We start from the raw sequence: 17,076 nt of genomic DNA, 5'->3' as shown, positions 1-17,076 counted from the left end.
CACCTACTCAAGCACCGAGGTACTCTCACGGGTGGTTAGTGCCCAATCCAAATTACAATTCTTCATAATATAACACTTGCACTGCACCCACAAATCAAACTGAGGATACCAACTTCATTTTTAGCCTCCAATTTCAAATACCTTCAAATTTACAGAATGTTTTAACATGTTACATTTTACTGCATTATTTATACATAACTTATTAATCTATTAATATTATTAATTTAGCAATTAGTCGTGGACCACCTGAATAAGCCCCGTGGATCCTCAAGGGTCCCCAGACTACAGTTTAGGAACCGATGATCTAGGTTATCTCATTTAGAAACTGATATATTATAATAATACCTTCTAATTCACTGGTGTTCCTAATAAGGAAAGCCCATCTATACCCTAGGTTATCTCATTTAGAAACTGATATATTATAATAATACCTTCTAATTCACTGGTGTTCCTAATAAGGAAAGCCCATCTATACCATATTTTCAAGATATACATATAAAAAATTAACATACAGAAAAATAATGTGAATCGACCACGTTTACAAAGCCCTAAAAAACTTTTTCTAAGGCCAGTGGCGGCTCCTCCGCTAAGGCGGAAGAGAGTCGCTCCACTGCTTTGTAGTAGTGACATAAAGGAAAAATAAAATGATAATAACCCAAGGTAATTATCATTTAAATTTTTCTTGCTGCTGCAGCGTTGCGGGCGGGGCTGCTCTGATGGCAGAGGAGCAGGGGGAAGAGTGGTGGCACATTGTAAGTGCGCATGTTTAGCCGGCCGTCTGAGGCTGGCCAAACAGTCATGCACACTTTGCATGTTGTCCAATCAGGCTGCATTGCAGCCTGGGTGGAGAACATGACCAGGTTCCCACTGCCTGTCTGAGCGTTGAGCCACGGCACTCAAACCACCTGTCTGAGTGCCAAGCCACGGCACTCAGACCTCCTGTCTGAGCACCGAGCCACGGCACTCAGACCAATCATTGCAGCGTTGTGATTCGCTTAGGGGAGCCTGGGTGCTTCCTGTTCCGTTCTGGCCGGTAGAGACGACGGAGGAGAGACACAGCGAGGAGGTAAGATTTTTCTCTTTTTTGAAACCCCCCTACCTCCGCTCCTCCACCCCTGACTCATCGTGGCCGCCACTGTCTAAGGCTTCAGCTGCACAGTCGCATTTACTATTTTAAATCAGTTGAAAACAGTGTATTTAGGGCAGTATAAAGACAGCAGAAAATACTGTACGCATCTATAGAATGCAGAGGCATTGTGTTAGGTTTGCAGGGTGTAGTAACGTGGTGCTCAATGTGTATAAAAAGCAGCCAGGAGTCCAAAGTTTTCCTTACAAGCATGCTGCCTGCCCTGGCAAATGCAGAGCCTACTGGATACTAAGGCTGTCTAGCTTTGATTCCACCCTATGATTATTTCTTCCACCACCTTCCACTTCCTGTCTCTGTATCTGACTCATGCAGTTATTTTCCTTCTGCTTTCTCCCCTGCCACTGCTTTGCCATCGTTTTTTTCTGCTTTCCCCTTGTTCGCTCTAGTTTATAGTCCGATGAGTCACAAATAAATCCCAGTCCTCAATAAGCAGAGCTGGTGCCACTCACCTACAACCACCTGCAGAAATTCAGCACTGCAGTCAAGTCTTACTCCAATTCCCTTCTCTGCCATTTGTTTGACTGCTCATCAATTAGTCTGAACTTTCCCAGAAAGGCACACAATTCTGAGACATTTGTTTAAAATCTCATCTGCACATCCTGTACCTCCTTCATTGAAGCTGTTTCGGAGCGCTCTTTGGAACTGTTCCTCTTCACTGAGCCCTCCTGTGTATGCAGAGTAGTCCCTTGGTGGGTTCTGCCGGTGCTGCTGGGTTCCATGGCTTCTATGTCCGGAATATCCTGGAGGACACAATGCAAAATATTACTTTTTGTAAATACAAATCCCCAGAAAAAGAAAGTAAAAATGTTGGCATGCACAAAGTAGAACAATTGTCCCAGGACCTTAAAACTGCCACTTCTATCTTAGGTTTCGGAAACTCGTTAAAAACCTGGCTATTTAAACAGAAATTTTCTGGGAACCTCTGATCGCGTCACTTTAGCGCCAAGGTGCCCCCGGCTACACACTGCGCTTAACAAGTTATTTCATTCATTCATTCATTAAAAGCTAAAAACACATGACACAAATGCAACTGCCACATTGTTTTGGAAAAGTATGAATTCCTAGGAGTAGACAATGGCATACAATGCAAATTCGCTGAACAAAGAAGTTATTTTAAGGTTATTCACATAACATGCATATCCCACATTGATCGGGCCACCTAAAATATATCCGAAAATGTCAGGGGCAGATGGTGCGAAAAAAGAACTATATAAAATAGTGTCAGAAATATTGAAGTATCATAAGCAGAGACTGGTATACTATGCCTATAGTCTACTGTATAAAATATGAATGATGTAAAATTAGGCCTGCGTCATCATTGTATATAATATAAATGCAAAGCACACACACACACACACACACACACACACACACACACACACACACACACACACACACACACACACACACACACACACACACACACACACACACACACACACACACACACACACACACACACACACACACACACACACACACACACACACACACACACACACACACACACACACACACACACACACACACACACACACACACACACACACACACACACACACACACACACACACACACACACACACACACACACACACACACACACACACACACACACACACACACACACACACACACACACACACACACACACACACACACACACACACACACACACACACACACACACACACACACACACACTTTTCAACCTTTACACATGAATACTGTAAATCACTCATGGATACTCCACTTTTTCCATTTGCTGCTTGCCTTCATTTGAATAATTCTGTCCTAGCACCTAGTATTTTCTATTAATTTGTTCACTTGTTTATATGGCTCTGGCTCTTGACTAGGAGAAGCTTCGCATGGCTATTAAGATATCAGTAAGTTCAGATGCGAACAAGAAGGTCCAGGGTATTCTGAATTTAGCCTTCTGGGTGGTAGGACTGTACGTCAGGCTCTCCCTAGTGGGGGATTGTAATTTCAGATGCAACTAAACAGAGGATTTGGTACATCTAAAGAGAGAAGTTGTCAGTTTTTTGCTGAAGGACATAAAATGTGGCTGATCCCTTAGGTATGGAGGCAATATTAGAAGTGTCCAGCATGCTGGACATGCTCCACAACACGTGTGTGCTCTTCCAGCTTAGTGCAAGACACTAAGACCAAGAGTAACCCCTTAAAATGTGCTACACTGAGCAGGTTTAACCCCTTCCATGCTGATGACGGCCCCCGGGCCGTCATGCATCACAATGGGCGTGTGCTGATGACGGCTGGGGGCCGCCATGAACCCGCCCACTCATTAAAACGGCCGCAGAGGCGCAGAATCGCGGCCGCGCCCAAGGGGTTAAGGACTATCAGGCTTTGCTGTCCTCGGCTTAGGCCCTGGAGAACCAACACGAAGACACCAAGGAGGTTTCAATCTTGTCTCTTTTGTGGACGCACGCTGCAACCATGCTAGAGACCTGCAAAACACAAAATGTATATCTAAACTGCTTTCTGAATACACCTTACCTTTGTTTATGGCTTTGAAAAGTGTGGAGCTTAATCTGCATTGTGATGGCCAATTATAGCCTACCATTTTGAGCAGGAGAGCTCTCCGTAAAGTGGAAAAACCCTACTTGGGGAGTGTGGCCTATCGACCCTTTAATCTGTTGGTGGCTATCCCCTATCTTTCTTAGAATACATACCTGAGAAGATGTGCCCATCACTGGACTTGTGAATTATGATTTTTGAGGATGGCCCACCTTTTCATTGGACGGAATTTCTAAATAAAGGGGAACTAACAAGAATAGAGATGTCCCAGTACATTCATCACTGCCAGTATATTAATACCATGCAAGATGATAATATAAAGGAAGTTGCATTAGCAAAATATTCACATCATCAAATACAATAGGTAAATGTTTACCATGACTGCTGTAGAATGTCGGTCGTGGAGAATTTCCATCGTACAGAAGAATACCTACCAAGAAGAATAGAAAGACTGATTTAAAAAAAAAAGTCATAAAATATAATCTGTCTCCAGCTCGCTATCTTGTTTGTCAAAATTAAAATACTGGCACATTTAAAATATCAGGAAATTATGGTCTAAATTGCGGTATGCATACTTAACACTTTCACTGCCTGAATGTTTGTGTAACTCTGTATCAGAACTTTTTTGTAAAAACATAAAAATTATGTTGTTCAAGCACATGTACTGCTTTGCCTTTAGTGTGCATCCATACAAACTGCATACCTTTCTTTAGCACATTCTGGGTTTTGTATTGGTGAAAACCCAGCATCAGTATATGATTGCAACATGATTGTGGAGTAGTGTGGCTCACTGGTTAGAGGCGGCAGGCCCAAGAGCAGAAGTCGGCCCGGGACCAGGGTTCAATTCCCGACGCGGCAGGGTTGTGAACCTTGGTCAGCGGACTCGATAATTCTCGCTTCGGTGCCAACTCTAATCAGGGGTTCCACTCGGCAACTCTGGGCATTAGCTTGCCTAATCTCCACAACGGCCCCACCAATTCCGGGGATGCCTGGCTCCACCTTGGGGACTCCCAGCAAGGGACCATACCACAGGGAAAGCCAGGACGTGTTCCCCAGAGTTATACAGTGCCAGGAGACCTATGGACGGGTAGCAGTGCGCTTTACAAGCTCAAAAACATTTACATTTACATGAAGATATAATGAATAATGTGTAGATATTGTCGTTATTTTATTTAAGTTGCTCAGTATTTTGTTGTATTCTCAAATAAACAAGTAAATTCCAGAACACTAGTCAAAGAAATGGTGCCCTGAATACATGGAGTACAGCAATGCCAAATACACATGGGTTTTCCTAGGAAATGTAGTCTGCACAATCAATTATGTATCATTCATGCAGATCACACAACTGTGGCAGTGTTCCTCACACAGAAAAATATCCCTAGCTAGGCTTGTCCCAAATCTGTGTACCCCTAAGTCTTGTGAGAGTGAGTTTTCAGACATGGGTGGCTTTTCCATGGTTTTGATCAGGGATCCACACTCTGGACACCAGGGAATTTTGGTGCAGCTTGGCTGGCGCCCAGGAAACATACCAACCCCAAGCATTTCTGAAAACTAGAGGCACAGGGAAATCCCTGGTGATATGGCATGCATGACTCTCAATAAATTCTAGTACCAGAATCACCTGTAATGTTAATCTTTGGGTAATGTCTACCTTTTCTGTGACACAAAACTCCAGAGGTTCCGGCCAAGGTCAAAAGTCCTACCATCCAATTTTTCTGCACATCTGCTGATATAAACAATACCCCAGATACGTGGGTGGGCCCGGTGATCAGGACGGCCCACCTAGACTTCTTAGGTACTGCTTTTATTGGCAGATTTGTAGGAACAGTGAGTGGTGACAGTTTTGCTGTTCTCCGAACATTCTGAAACTTAACATCACTGAAATGTGAGGAAATTTTTTTCAAAGCACTGTTTGACCTGTGCAGAGAATTCTAGGTAAGAACAGGTGGTGGCATCCTCACAAGCCACACCACCTCCTCCAGCTGTTTACAGTTCAGAAATATCTGTTATTGATAGGCTTCCCCAGTTGTGGGATGACTCCAGACCCAGACGTGTTTCTGTGCCCCAGTGAAGAGCCAGACCCTGGTTGTTTTTTTTTTTATCCTAAGAAAAAAAATTGAAACAGCAACTGGCACCTCGGTGGTCACAGACATGTGCATGTCTGTGCCCCTAGGATGTGCCCAGGTGCAATATGCATTTCTTCTGAGGCCGTGGAAAAATTCAAAGAGTGTATAGCTCCTTGCTGAGGGACAGGTATGTGTGTGTACCTGTGTGTCTGCCCCCCACTGGGGAGTGAGGGTCGATTTGATTTTTTTCTTATGTTAAGAAAATATCCAAATAGAATCTGAACTCTTCGCTGGGGTGCAGATGTGTGCGTGTGTGGTCTGCACCCCAGCGAAGAGCCAGTTCATTGGATTTACTCTTAGGCTAAGAAAAAATCCAAACTGCGGATACCTAGCTGGGATGAAGACGGGTGTGTGTCTGTGCATCAGCAAGGAGCCATGGGCAGATTGGTTTTATTCTGAGGCTAAGACAAAATCCAAACAGAGCCCGGGCTCCTTCACTGGAGCACAGTTGTGTTCGCGCCACTGCGAGGAGCCATGCATGGTTTGGATTTATTCTCAGGTTAACAAAAAAATCCAAATAGTATCCATGATCCTCGCTGGCACGCACAACTTTGTGTGTCTGTGCCCAAGTAAGGAGAAAGGCACTGTATGTACCTTTCCTCAGGCTAAGAAAAAAATCTAAAACACCCTCCATACTCCTCAGTGGTACACAGATGGGTGTGCTTGTCACCTTGCTGGGGCACAGATGTGTGTGTTTGTGCCCCAGTGAAAAACCAAGCACAGTCTGGCCGGTTTCTGAGGCTAAGAAAAAACACACACAGCTCCCATGCTCCTTACTGGAGCACAGTTATGTGTGTCTGCTCCCCAGGGAGGAGCTAGGAATAGTCTGGATTTTTTCTGAGGCTAAGAAAAAATACAGAGTGTGTCTGGTTTCCTTGCTGGTGCACAAACTTGTGTGTGTCTGTGCCTTGGAAAGGAGTCAGACGCTGTTTGGAATTTTCTTAGGCTATGGAAAAATCCAATTATTACCTTCTTCCCTTGGACAGAGAAACACTGGGAGCTGTCTGAAACTCAATCAGGAGGTGTGGAATCAACGGGGAGGGACAAGGAACAATCCCACTCCAACCTCTCTTGATCGCCATCTTCTCATCAATATCTGTAGTTGGGGTAGTAAGGGTCAATCGATTAATCAATCAGGGAAATGTAAGCACACTACTCGCCCGTGGGGCCTCTGTTTGCTTTTGAGGGGTACTTGGCCAAAGGAACACTCACCGCTGACCCAGGGACACAGGGAGGCTCAAGCCTGCCAACAGTTTCCCCCGCCGCCGAAGACCATTCCGGCCGACGAGTGGGGACTACAATGCCCAGCGTCCCCTGCCTGACCGGGACGCCACCTCCTCACGCCTGCTGCTTCCGCCCGGAGGCGCTTAAACACCAGCAGCACCTCCGGGGGAGCGGGGGCCTCTGTTTGCTTTTGGGGGTACTTGGCCAAAGGAACACTCACCGCTGACCAAGGGACGCAGGGAGGCTCAAGCCTGCCAACAGTTTCCCCTGCCGCCGAAGACCATTCCGGCCGCCGAGTGGGGACTACAATACCCAGCGTCCCCTGCCTGACCGGGACGCCGCCTCCCCACTCCTGCTGCTTCCGCCCGGAGGCGCTTAAACACCAGCAGCACCTCCGGGGAGCGGGGGCCTCTGTTTGCTTTTGGGGGTACTTGGCCAAAGGAACACTCACCGCTGACCCAGGGACGCAGGGAGGCTCAAGCCTGCCAACAGTTTCCCCCGCCGCCGAAGACCATTCCGGCCGCCGAGTGGGGACTACAATACCCAGCGTCCCCTGCCTGACCGGGACGCCGCCTCCTCACGCCTGCTGCTTCCGCCCGGAGGCACTTAAACAACAGCAGCACGGGCAACGCCGAGCTGAGCCCGGGCAGAGGGCGGGCCGTCTGTGGCCATCCGGGGACGACGAGGGACGGGACGGGCCATCCCCCTTATCAGTGATATCCCAGTCTACATGGTCTCGGCACCTACTACAAAGGTACTGTTATTTGGAGCATTTTTTCCTAGCTATTGCTCACTGATCCACTGGGCTATCGCTGGATTGAGAGTACATACTCTGATTTTTGCGGGACTTGTTATTTTATAGTTGCTAGCTGAGCCACCGTTCCTTAGCAAAAATGAGCACTTTGGGCAGGAAATCTAGATTACCTGCATCTCGCCCAAACACTAGACTTCAGGCCACATTACCACAGCCCCTGCCCACGTTGACGGCCATTGATAAAATGTTACAACAAACTATAGGGGTGGTGGCCAATGCAATTGAACACACTGAAAGAAGATTATCCTTCCCACCCACAGCATGCTCCAAAGACCGTGGTGAGGATTGCTCAGTTATTGCGAACGATCTTATTTAACATCTACCTACGCTGAGCTGCCTTGTGCGCAGTTGCCAGCTGAGACCTCAGTAGATGTTGAATTGGTACAGGTCCTAGCAGGGTCCCCTACTAATAACGACGACCAACTCTGCACCTTGACTTCCACTCCCCCTGCGGTAATTTTAAAATCTGGCAGAGTTGGTCCCAAAACAAAAAAGGATAGTTTCCCTAAAAATACGGGTAAAAAGAAGCAGGCCAATCATAACTTGGTGACCCCGTCTGATAACACCTTCCATCCATCCACAGGGATACCTTGCTGGGTCACCAACATGGTGGCTGATCTTCAGGCAAGTCTGGAGCAAACTATTGCCTCACATATCAAACCTCTGGTGTCAAAACTGGACAGACTAACTTCCATCTTAAATAACAGAACTCCAGGGATAACGAAGTCATTAAATCCCCAAGGCAAATTGGCACCCCCTACACCTGCAGGTGCCTCTACAAAGACACCATGTTCTGTAGTAGTAAAGTCTACTGTCCCAGTAGTATTGAACCAAAATTTAGGGCCAGCATCAACCACCGCCAAGCCTTTAAACCCTGTACCTCCCCCCACATCAACTACCACCATATCAGGACACACCATTCCTCCCGCAGGGGACCCTAATGGCAAATCTAGACGTCATCACAAAGAGGGTAAAAATGTGGGAACTAATAACACAGCACCATTACCAAGACCTCCTGTGCCCAAGGCAGTCTCTAGCCAGTTGCCGTCAATAAACCTGCCCCCGGAAGCTCAACCATATGTGGTTGCCTTAGTGGGTGTCCCGGCCCTTAGTGGGGGGAAAAGAGAACACGAGGCAGACCTATATAACAAGTGTGTACAGTGGTTGAACCTAAATAGACCTTTGCCTCCAAACATCTCGGGGGAAATACTGGCAGTGAGAAGAATAGATTGGATTGGAAGGGGCCCTAAAACAGTGGCAGGGGATATCGTCACTATTAATTTCAGGGACTCCTCCGCTGTGGACCACATCTGTAAAGCCCCTTCCCACAGAGATTCCCAAATTTTTCCTCTGCACTTATCCCATTTCTATCCTACCCCTAATCACAAATTGACTTCTCATAGGAGACCCCAACTGACTAGAAATCGCTACTCGCATCCTAATAGGATTCACCACTGGCAGTCATTTGGGGAGGGTATTTTTCCAACTATTCCTACCTACCCACTGCAAGCCCACTGGAATAGGTTTAGTGTCCTCGAGGAGGTTGATTGACTCACCCCGAAAGGCACTCCCCCACTACAACTTAACAACGGCAACCTAGTGGAGGGGATTGGAACCAAGGAGAAGACTTTACCAATGGTTACTGGTGAGAATTCCTCTCCCAATGCAGTGTCAAGGGTGGGGTCTAGTGCAGAGCAGAGATTAGGCCAGGGACTCCCTCTAGAACAAGGGGATGCGCAAGGTACAAAAGAGGCCATAGAAGGAAGTATAAAAATCCTTTCATGGGATGTAGCCGGGCTAAAGAGTAAGCTACTTGATTCAGGGTGGTCTTCTTTTATGGCCACACATGATATTTGCCTGATGCAAGAAACTTGGTCCTTAGAGGAGAGTGTTAGTCCCGGCTTTGCCACCTATGATATTTATGCAGTTTCTGGGGCGAAGTGTCGTCCTTCAGGCGGCCTATCCATATGGGTAGGCGCACACCTAGGTGCACAGGCTACCCATGTGGATACAAAATCACTCGATATACAATGTGTCTTACTAAAGACCATTGAAAAATCCTGTGTGGCTATTATAAATATTTACTCAAGGCCCACTGCCAATGGAAAGGAATCGAGCACTATTAAAGCGCTCGCTCTTTTTCTCCAAACACTTGACCCGAAAAATTCGATAATCCTTGGTGGCGATTTTAACTGCCAGTTTGAGCCCCTGGGTGGATCCGAGTTGTGCGACGAGGATGAGGTTGATCTGCTCTGGCATATTCCTGACCCAAGGATTGCCCCGGTAAGGGCCTGGACCTCGCTAGTACTACAAATCAAATCCCTGACCCTTGCAATGTCCCTGCGGGCATGTAATGGAAGGGCAAACAACGATAGTTCCGGCTTACCTACATATAATATGACTAATCGTACTTCCACCATTGACTATCTCATGTTGGAAGCCAAGCATTGGGACAGGTTCAAAGACTTTAGGGTCATTCCAAGGCATGACAGCGACCACAACACGCTGGTCCTGACGCTTAAGCCTGGATCATTTGGACTTACCAACCCTGACCCTAGCCACAACATGGTAGTGCCATCCTATATTATATCTAACAATAGGAGAAGGGTTAAATGGCCTTCATGTGCGGACTCTCCAAGCCGTCTTGCAGAAATCTACCAGATTGCTACCCCACTTATAAGTGACATGGGGAGCGCTACTTCCCATGGGCAGATTATTGAGTCCCACAGAAAGTTAGTTGTGAGTCTAGGGGATGTATTTTATCCAGCTAGTGGGACGAAGCCGCGTAGGATTAAAACACACCCTTGGCATGACCATGCCTGTAAGAAATCCAAGAAAGACCTTCTTACAGCAATTAAATCTAAGGACACCCTAAAAATCCAAGCCACAAGATTGCTCTACAAGAAGGAACTCACCAGGGCCAAGAGTGAGTGGGAGGAATCCATATGGGATGAGATGAGACAGGCACTCCTCCTAAAAGATTCTAAGACCTTCTGGGCCATTGTTACCTCCTCGGCGGGTGGTGAGCGAGACGGTGGGGTCTCGAACATCGCTCCCATAGTCTGGGAGACGCATTTTAAGTCACTTTACACTAGTCCTGAGTTGGGGACACTTGTGTGCCAAGGTCGGGACAACTTGTCTAGAGTGATTTCGCCCCTTCGGATCTGTACGGTCCAGGATCCCCGACCCGAGCATCGACTGCCGGGTGTCCCGGGGCCCGGGGCTTCCTCCCGTGAAAATCAGGACACCATGCTAGCTCCTGGGACTCCCACGGCCCCAGATCCCCCGCACGAGCATCGACTGCCGGCGGTCTGGGGGCCCGGGGTTTCCTTTTGTAAAAGTCAGGATACTATGCCAGTCCCTGGGGTTTCCCCAGACCCCCCCGCACGAGCATAGACTGCCGGGGGTCTGGGGGTTCGGGGCTCCCCCCCGTAAAAATCAGGACACTATGCTTGTTCCTGGGACTCCCACGGTCCCAGATCCCCCGCACGAGCATCGACTGCCGGGGGTCTGGGGGCCCGGGGTTTCCTTTTGTAAAAGTCAGGACACCCTGCTAGCCCCTGGGGTTTCCGCGGCCCCAGACCTCCCGCACAAGCATAGACTGCCGGGGGCCTTGGACCCTGGAGACTGGATGGGACAATTGGGTGCCCATGAGAGGACCACCCCCATTAATCTCGATTCTATCTCCCTTAAGGAAGTTGAATCGGCAATCGAGAGAATGCTCCCGAACAAAGCTCCCGGCCTTGACAAGCTTCCAGGAGATCTTTTCCGTTCTCAACCAAAAATCTGGGCTCCATACCTGATGGTCTTGTTCAATGCGGTCCTACAGGGTTCCGCATTGCCTGAGACCTGGCTTGGAGCCGAGATTGTTCCAATTTTTAAAAAGAGTTACCCGCTCGCCCCATCTAACTATAGACCAATCAGCTTAATTGACACCACCCAGAAGCTGATGGGGCGAATCCTACTCGATAGATTATTGGGCTGGATGGAGGAGAATAAAATCTTGACCACCCTCCAAGCCGGATTTAGATCAGGGGTCTTGACCATGGACCAGATCTTCCGACTCCAGGTCCTATATTGGAAAACTGCAAGAGTAGAGGGTGGCAGCCTCTACCTTGTCTTTGTGGACCTGCGGGCCGCATTTGATCTGGTTCCCAGGGAGAGGCTCTGGACGGTCTTGGAGGAGCTTGGTCTCCCTCCCTATTTACTAGATGCCCTTATCAGACTTCACACAGGGAATTATGCACAGGTGAGGTGTGGGAGGAACGGGGAATTATCAGCTCGCTTCCCCGTTACCCGGGGTGTACGCCAGGGTTGTGTACTGGCCCCCACCCTCTTTAGCCTGTATGTTAATGGTCTGCTAGATGTACTCAATGGCGTTAGGGATAACGATGCTCCTCGCCTGGCCACTGGTAGGGTGCCCGCTCTGATGTTCGCGGACGACACTTTGTTGTTATCGCGAACATCAACGGGCATCCAGCGGGTCTTGGATGGGTTTGTGTCCTTCTGTGCCTCACGGGGGCTGGAGGTCAACTTGGAGAAAACCAAATTCATGATCTTCAATCCCCCGAGGCACACCCGCCCAAATCCCACACTGAACGGAACTCCCCTGGAGCGAGTCAGGACTTTTGTATACTTGGGGGTCACATTGACTGAGCATTTCACTTGGGATCACCAAATCTCTAAATCGTCCCTGAGACTGGCCCAGATTATGGGAGGCATAGGTAGTAAGGGTAGTAAGGGTCAATCAATCAATCAATCAAGGAAATGTAAGCACACTACTCACCCGTGAGATTCTCAAGACATTGAGGGGGGGGGGGTTGCAGCTCCGTTCAGTCGAAGAGTCAGGTCTTGAGTGTCTTCCTGAAGATGTTCAGGGAGGGGGGGGGGGGGTATCTGATGTCAATAGGGAGCTCGTTCCAGGTCTTGGCCGTGATGTAGGAGAAAGCCCTTCCGCCTGTCCTGGCTTTGCGGATGCGTGGGGTTTTGGTGAGGGCTAGGTTGGCGGATCGGAGGTTTCTCTTGGGTACGTGAAAGGAGATCCTCTTGTTGAGGTATTGCGGTCCGTTGTTGTGGAGGCATTTGTAGGCGTGGGTGCGAATCTTGGGTGAGTAAAGGTGGAAGAATGGATGGTCAGAGGAGCTAAACTGTTTCCTCCCACTAAGAGAAAAAGTGTTTCGAGCTGGTGGGAATGGCTAGGGAGGAGATGTAGGCATAAATAGATGTCCACAGCACCTCCATTAACCCCACACACCAGTTTGATCCTTGGATCGGCCTGAGAGAAACTAAGGAATCCCTCACCATTCCATTCAAAATGTTCAAATTCTAATCTCTCTAGTGATGCCGCACTTATATTAATGATAAAGCTCAGAAGTGAGCACAGGGCCATCTCGGTAGGGACTTTGGCAGTGGCCAGAAAGGATCTGGCACTCGTAAACTCCTTACTCCCACTCCTAGGCCAAGAAGGAGATTGCCCACATGGGCCCGGGGTAGACAAGAAATGGCTGCCAGGGGTGGAGAGGGACTTGGGGACCTTGGCTGCCCTTGAAGTATGTACGTCCCTGAGACATCCCTCTCTTTTTATATCTCATTATTCCGTTTTTTTAGGGGAAATAGAGGCATCCCTTGATGACTTATATACACATCAATACTGCAGCCAAGGGGTTAGGCTTCATAATGGGGCACTGGAAGACCTGCATGCTCACATAGAAGGAAAACCAGAAACCCCATCCCTTCAAATTAAAATAAACTAAAACATCTACTGGAAATTTGGCATCAGCTGGGTACTGGATCAGATTGGGTAAAGTTAAATGAAAGAGTAAGCATAGACTTTGAAAACAAATGTTTAAATTGAAAGACTCCACAGAATTCAGCTGCAAATAGCTGTGGCGCTAATGGACCTGGAACATTTAACAACTGCAGTATGTGTCTGTTTGTGGAAAGGATGCTTACCTAGCAAATATACTGGTTGCTCCTCCAATTCCTGGTTCAATCCTGATCTCAACAAAGAGTGGCGCTCACGTAGATCGACTGAACGCTTATGGAGGCAAAGCCCTTCCCTCTTTAACCTCTCTCTCCTCAGATCCGCTAGATCCAACTATAAAAAACACATCCTCAATGCTAAGACATCATTCTTCCGCTCCCAACTCGACCCGGCCAAAAACAGACCTAGGGAACTCTTCAGCATTGTGAAAAAACAAACTTCCTTCACACCCCCCAAGGTGATGGCTACCATTGAGAGATGCGAGGAAATTGCCAACTACTTCTCAGAAAAAATCTCCAAAATTGATCAATCCTTCGCCCTAACACCCCTCCTTCTTAACCCACTACCCTCATCTGATATTTCCTCAAATTCTCCTTCACTCTCTACGCTCCCTCAAGACTACTTTTTGCTCCCTCTTATCTTTCCTATTCTTGAACCCAGCCCCATCATACTTGATCTAAAAAATATTGCTTTTTGGCATGACTTCCATCCAATCACTGAACTTGATGTCCTTGACTTTCATTTCCAGACTGAAACCATCACCTCACACTAAAGATCCTCTCCCTTCCAACCTTGTACAAGATCTAAAACATATCATTGCCCCATATTGGACCTCAATCATCAACTCCTCCTTTACCTCTGGTTGTGTCCCTGCGTCCCTCTAACCGGGACAAATCACTCCCAACCTCAAAAATCCTGCTGGTGACCCTAATGACCTAAATAACCTTCTTCCTATCTCTAACCTTCCTCTTCTCTCAAAAGTCCTTGAAAAATGCGCCCTGCTCCAACTAGACAGACACATTGATTCATTCAATTTTCTAGACTCGCTCCAATCAGGCTTCAGAAAGGGCTGTAGTACTCAAACGGCAATGCTAAACATAATTGATGACATCCATCATGCCCTCGACAAAGGTGAATCCTCCCTACTCATTCTCCTTGATCTCTCTGCTGCTTTCGACACTGTTAATCACTCTACGCTACTTAACACACTTAAAGATCGTTTTGGCCTTAACGGTTCAGTCCTCAAATGGTTCACCTCCTTTTTTTAACATAGAACCCAGCAAATTAAAATCCACAACTGCCTTTCTAAACCTCTGCCAGTCTCACTTGGGGTCCCACAGGGCTCTATCCTCTCCCCCTCTCTATTTAATCTCTTCATGGAACCCCTCACGCTCATCCTTAAACAAGCTGGAATCAATTACCACCTATACGCAGATGACACACAACTCTACTATAAGATTCAATCCCGCTCAGATGTCCTTCACCTCAATGACGTCTTGAGTAAGATTCAATCCTGGTTCCACCACAACCACCTCAAACTCAACCCAAAAAAGACCGAAAACATTCTTTTCTCCCCTAAGAACAACTCGCTCCCTATTCTATCCTGGATCTCTGACCTTACAGCACTCAACTGCTCTCTCACTAAATGTAACTCAGTTAAATCCCTCGGCTTTAACATTGACCAGAACCTCACTCTTATCCCCCACATAAAAAACTCGGCCAAAAGCGCTCTCTTCACACTCCATCACTTAAAGAAAATAAAACCCTTCATTCCAGCTGACGACTTTAAATTAGTTGTCCAATCGCTGGTCCTTTTTTTTATTTAAAAAAAATTTTTATTGAAGTATTTTGGGTCATAATTTCAGAATGAACACAAAACAATTTGACAACCATAAATACAAATAAGCACGGAATACATTCAGAAGGACGAAAAGGGCACATTTCTAGCATTAATACATTAGTCCATAATTACTCAAAATAAGATCTCCAAATTTGATCAAACTTCCTCGTTCCTCCAATTCGATATGCATATAATAATTCACTCTTTCTTACATTCTTCATTTTTTGGAGCCATGCATGGAACAAAGGAACCTGAATTGATTTCCAATTCTGTAAAATCAAGGACCTTGCCACTGCCATTGCAATAAACAACAGTTTAACCATCTGATCTGCCAGTTCAAGGTCGGAATCATAACCGTACAACATTAGTTTAACATTATAATTAACCTGGATCTCACAATAAGTTTGTAGAAATAAAAAAATCTCATTCCAGAAAGGCACAATTTTTGAACAGTGAACTATAATGTGAGACTAATTGGCTGAGGTAAATTGCTGACATCTAAAACAGTTGGCAGAGGTATTAACGTACATTTTTGCAATGACAGCCGGGGTATAATATAGAAGCCATTTACTAAAAAATAGCATTCTTCTCCAGTTTGAGCCACGCAATACATCGAAATTAAGTTTATTTAGATTCTTCCAAGTGTTAACAGAGAGAACATGGTTCTCTTTTTCCTAGCCATTTTTTAATGGCTGTCGAGCTCAAATCCAGCTCAATATGATGAGCTAAACAGCGTTTCCATTTCCCTGGGTTCCTGGTCCGAACAGACAAAAACAATTCGTCCCATAATGGAATAGAGGAACAGATATGCCTAGGGTCCAATTGTTCCAACAACTTATAAATCAAAGTATAAGAGCCCATTAACAGAAAGTTTCCCCGAATTAAATATTGCACCTCCCCAGGAGTTAGCCAAACTTCCTCCCTTAAAAAATCTGATAAGGTATTAAACCCAGCACGGTCCCAATGCATTAGGATGTCTGGCCCGATTTTAATCCCAGTGTAGGTAAAAACATACATTAAGGGAGTCCTAGAATTAAACTGCGGGAGAGAATATCTTTTAAGAATAGCATCCCGTCGTTTAAAGAACCAATTCATAACCTTATATCGGACAAGTTTCTGAGATTTAGGGATTTGCATATTGAGCAAAATACGCACTATAATCTTTAATATTAGGTAACGAAAGACCTCCCAGTTCAGTATTTGCATAAAGTGTCCCTTTTGCTAACCGGGGAGTGTTTTTAGCCCATATGAATCCTGAAAACAAAGTTTCAACTATTGAAAAAAAGGCACCAGGCAAAAAACATGGGATAGTTGAAAATAGAAAATTAAAAAGCGGGAGTACGGACATTTTGATCAGGGCCGCACGGCCCAAAATGGAAAGTGGCAACGGATTCCATCTAACGAACATTGAGTGTACCTTCCGAAGAAGAGGTTCAAAATTAAGTTTATATAGATCAGCGACTAAAACAGAAAAAAAAAACTAAATATCTCTTAGGTCTTGAATTAATACAGCCAGCCAAATCTGGGTGTAACTCTAAATCCGCTCCTCCACAGACTAAAATTTCAGTATTTTTTTTATTAATCCGATAGCCGCCTAAGGCTTCGAATTCTTCAAAAAGTTGTAAA

General features: G+C 46.4%; 1 protein-coding gene across 3 annotated transcripts in view; it reads right to left on the bottom strand.

Annotated features, from left to right (window-relative positions):
- The window catches only part of RHBDD1 (rhomboid domain containing 1), a 440,372-nt gene that overhangs the window by 140,624 nt on the left and 282,672 nt on the right, over positions 1-17,076 (bottom strand). For all 3 annotated transcript variants that reach the window (XM_078665925.1, XM_078665926.1, XM_078665927.1), the window contains exons 5-6: positions 4,059-4,112; positions 1,753-1,887 (exon numbers count right to left, since the gene is read on the bottom strand). In XM_078665925.1, the coding sequence (XP_078522051.1) occupies positions 1,753-1,887; positions 4,059-4,112 (189 nt within the window). The remainder of the gene's footprint in view (positions 1-1,752; positions 1,888-4,058; positions 4,113-17,076) is intronic.

Source organism: Lissotriton helveticus, chromosome 11 (assembly GCF_964261635.1).
Source record: "Lissotriton helveticus chromosome 11, aLisHel1.1, whole genome shotgun sequence".
Taxonomy (NCBI): Eukaryota; Metazoa; Chordata; class Amphibia; order Caudata; family Salamandridae; genus Lissotriton; species Lissotriton helveticus.
This window is presented reverse-complemented; position numbering and strand designations above follow the sequence as displayed.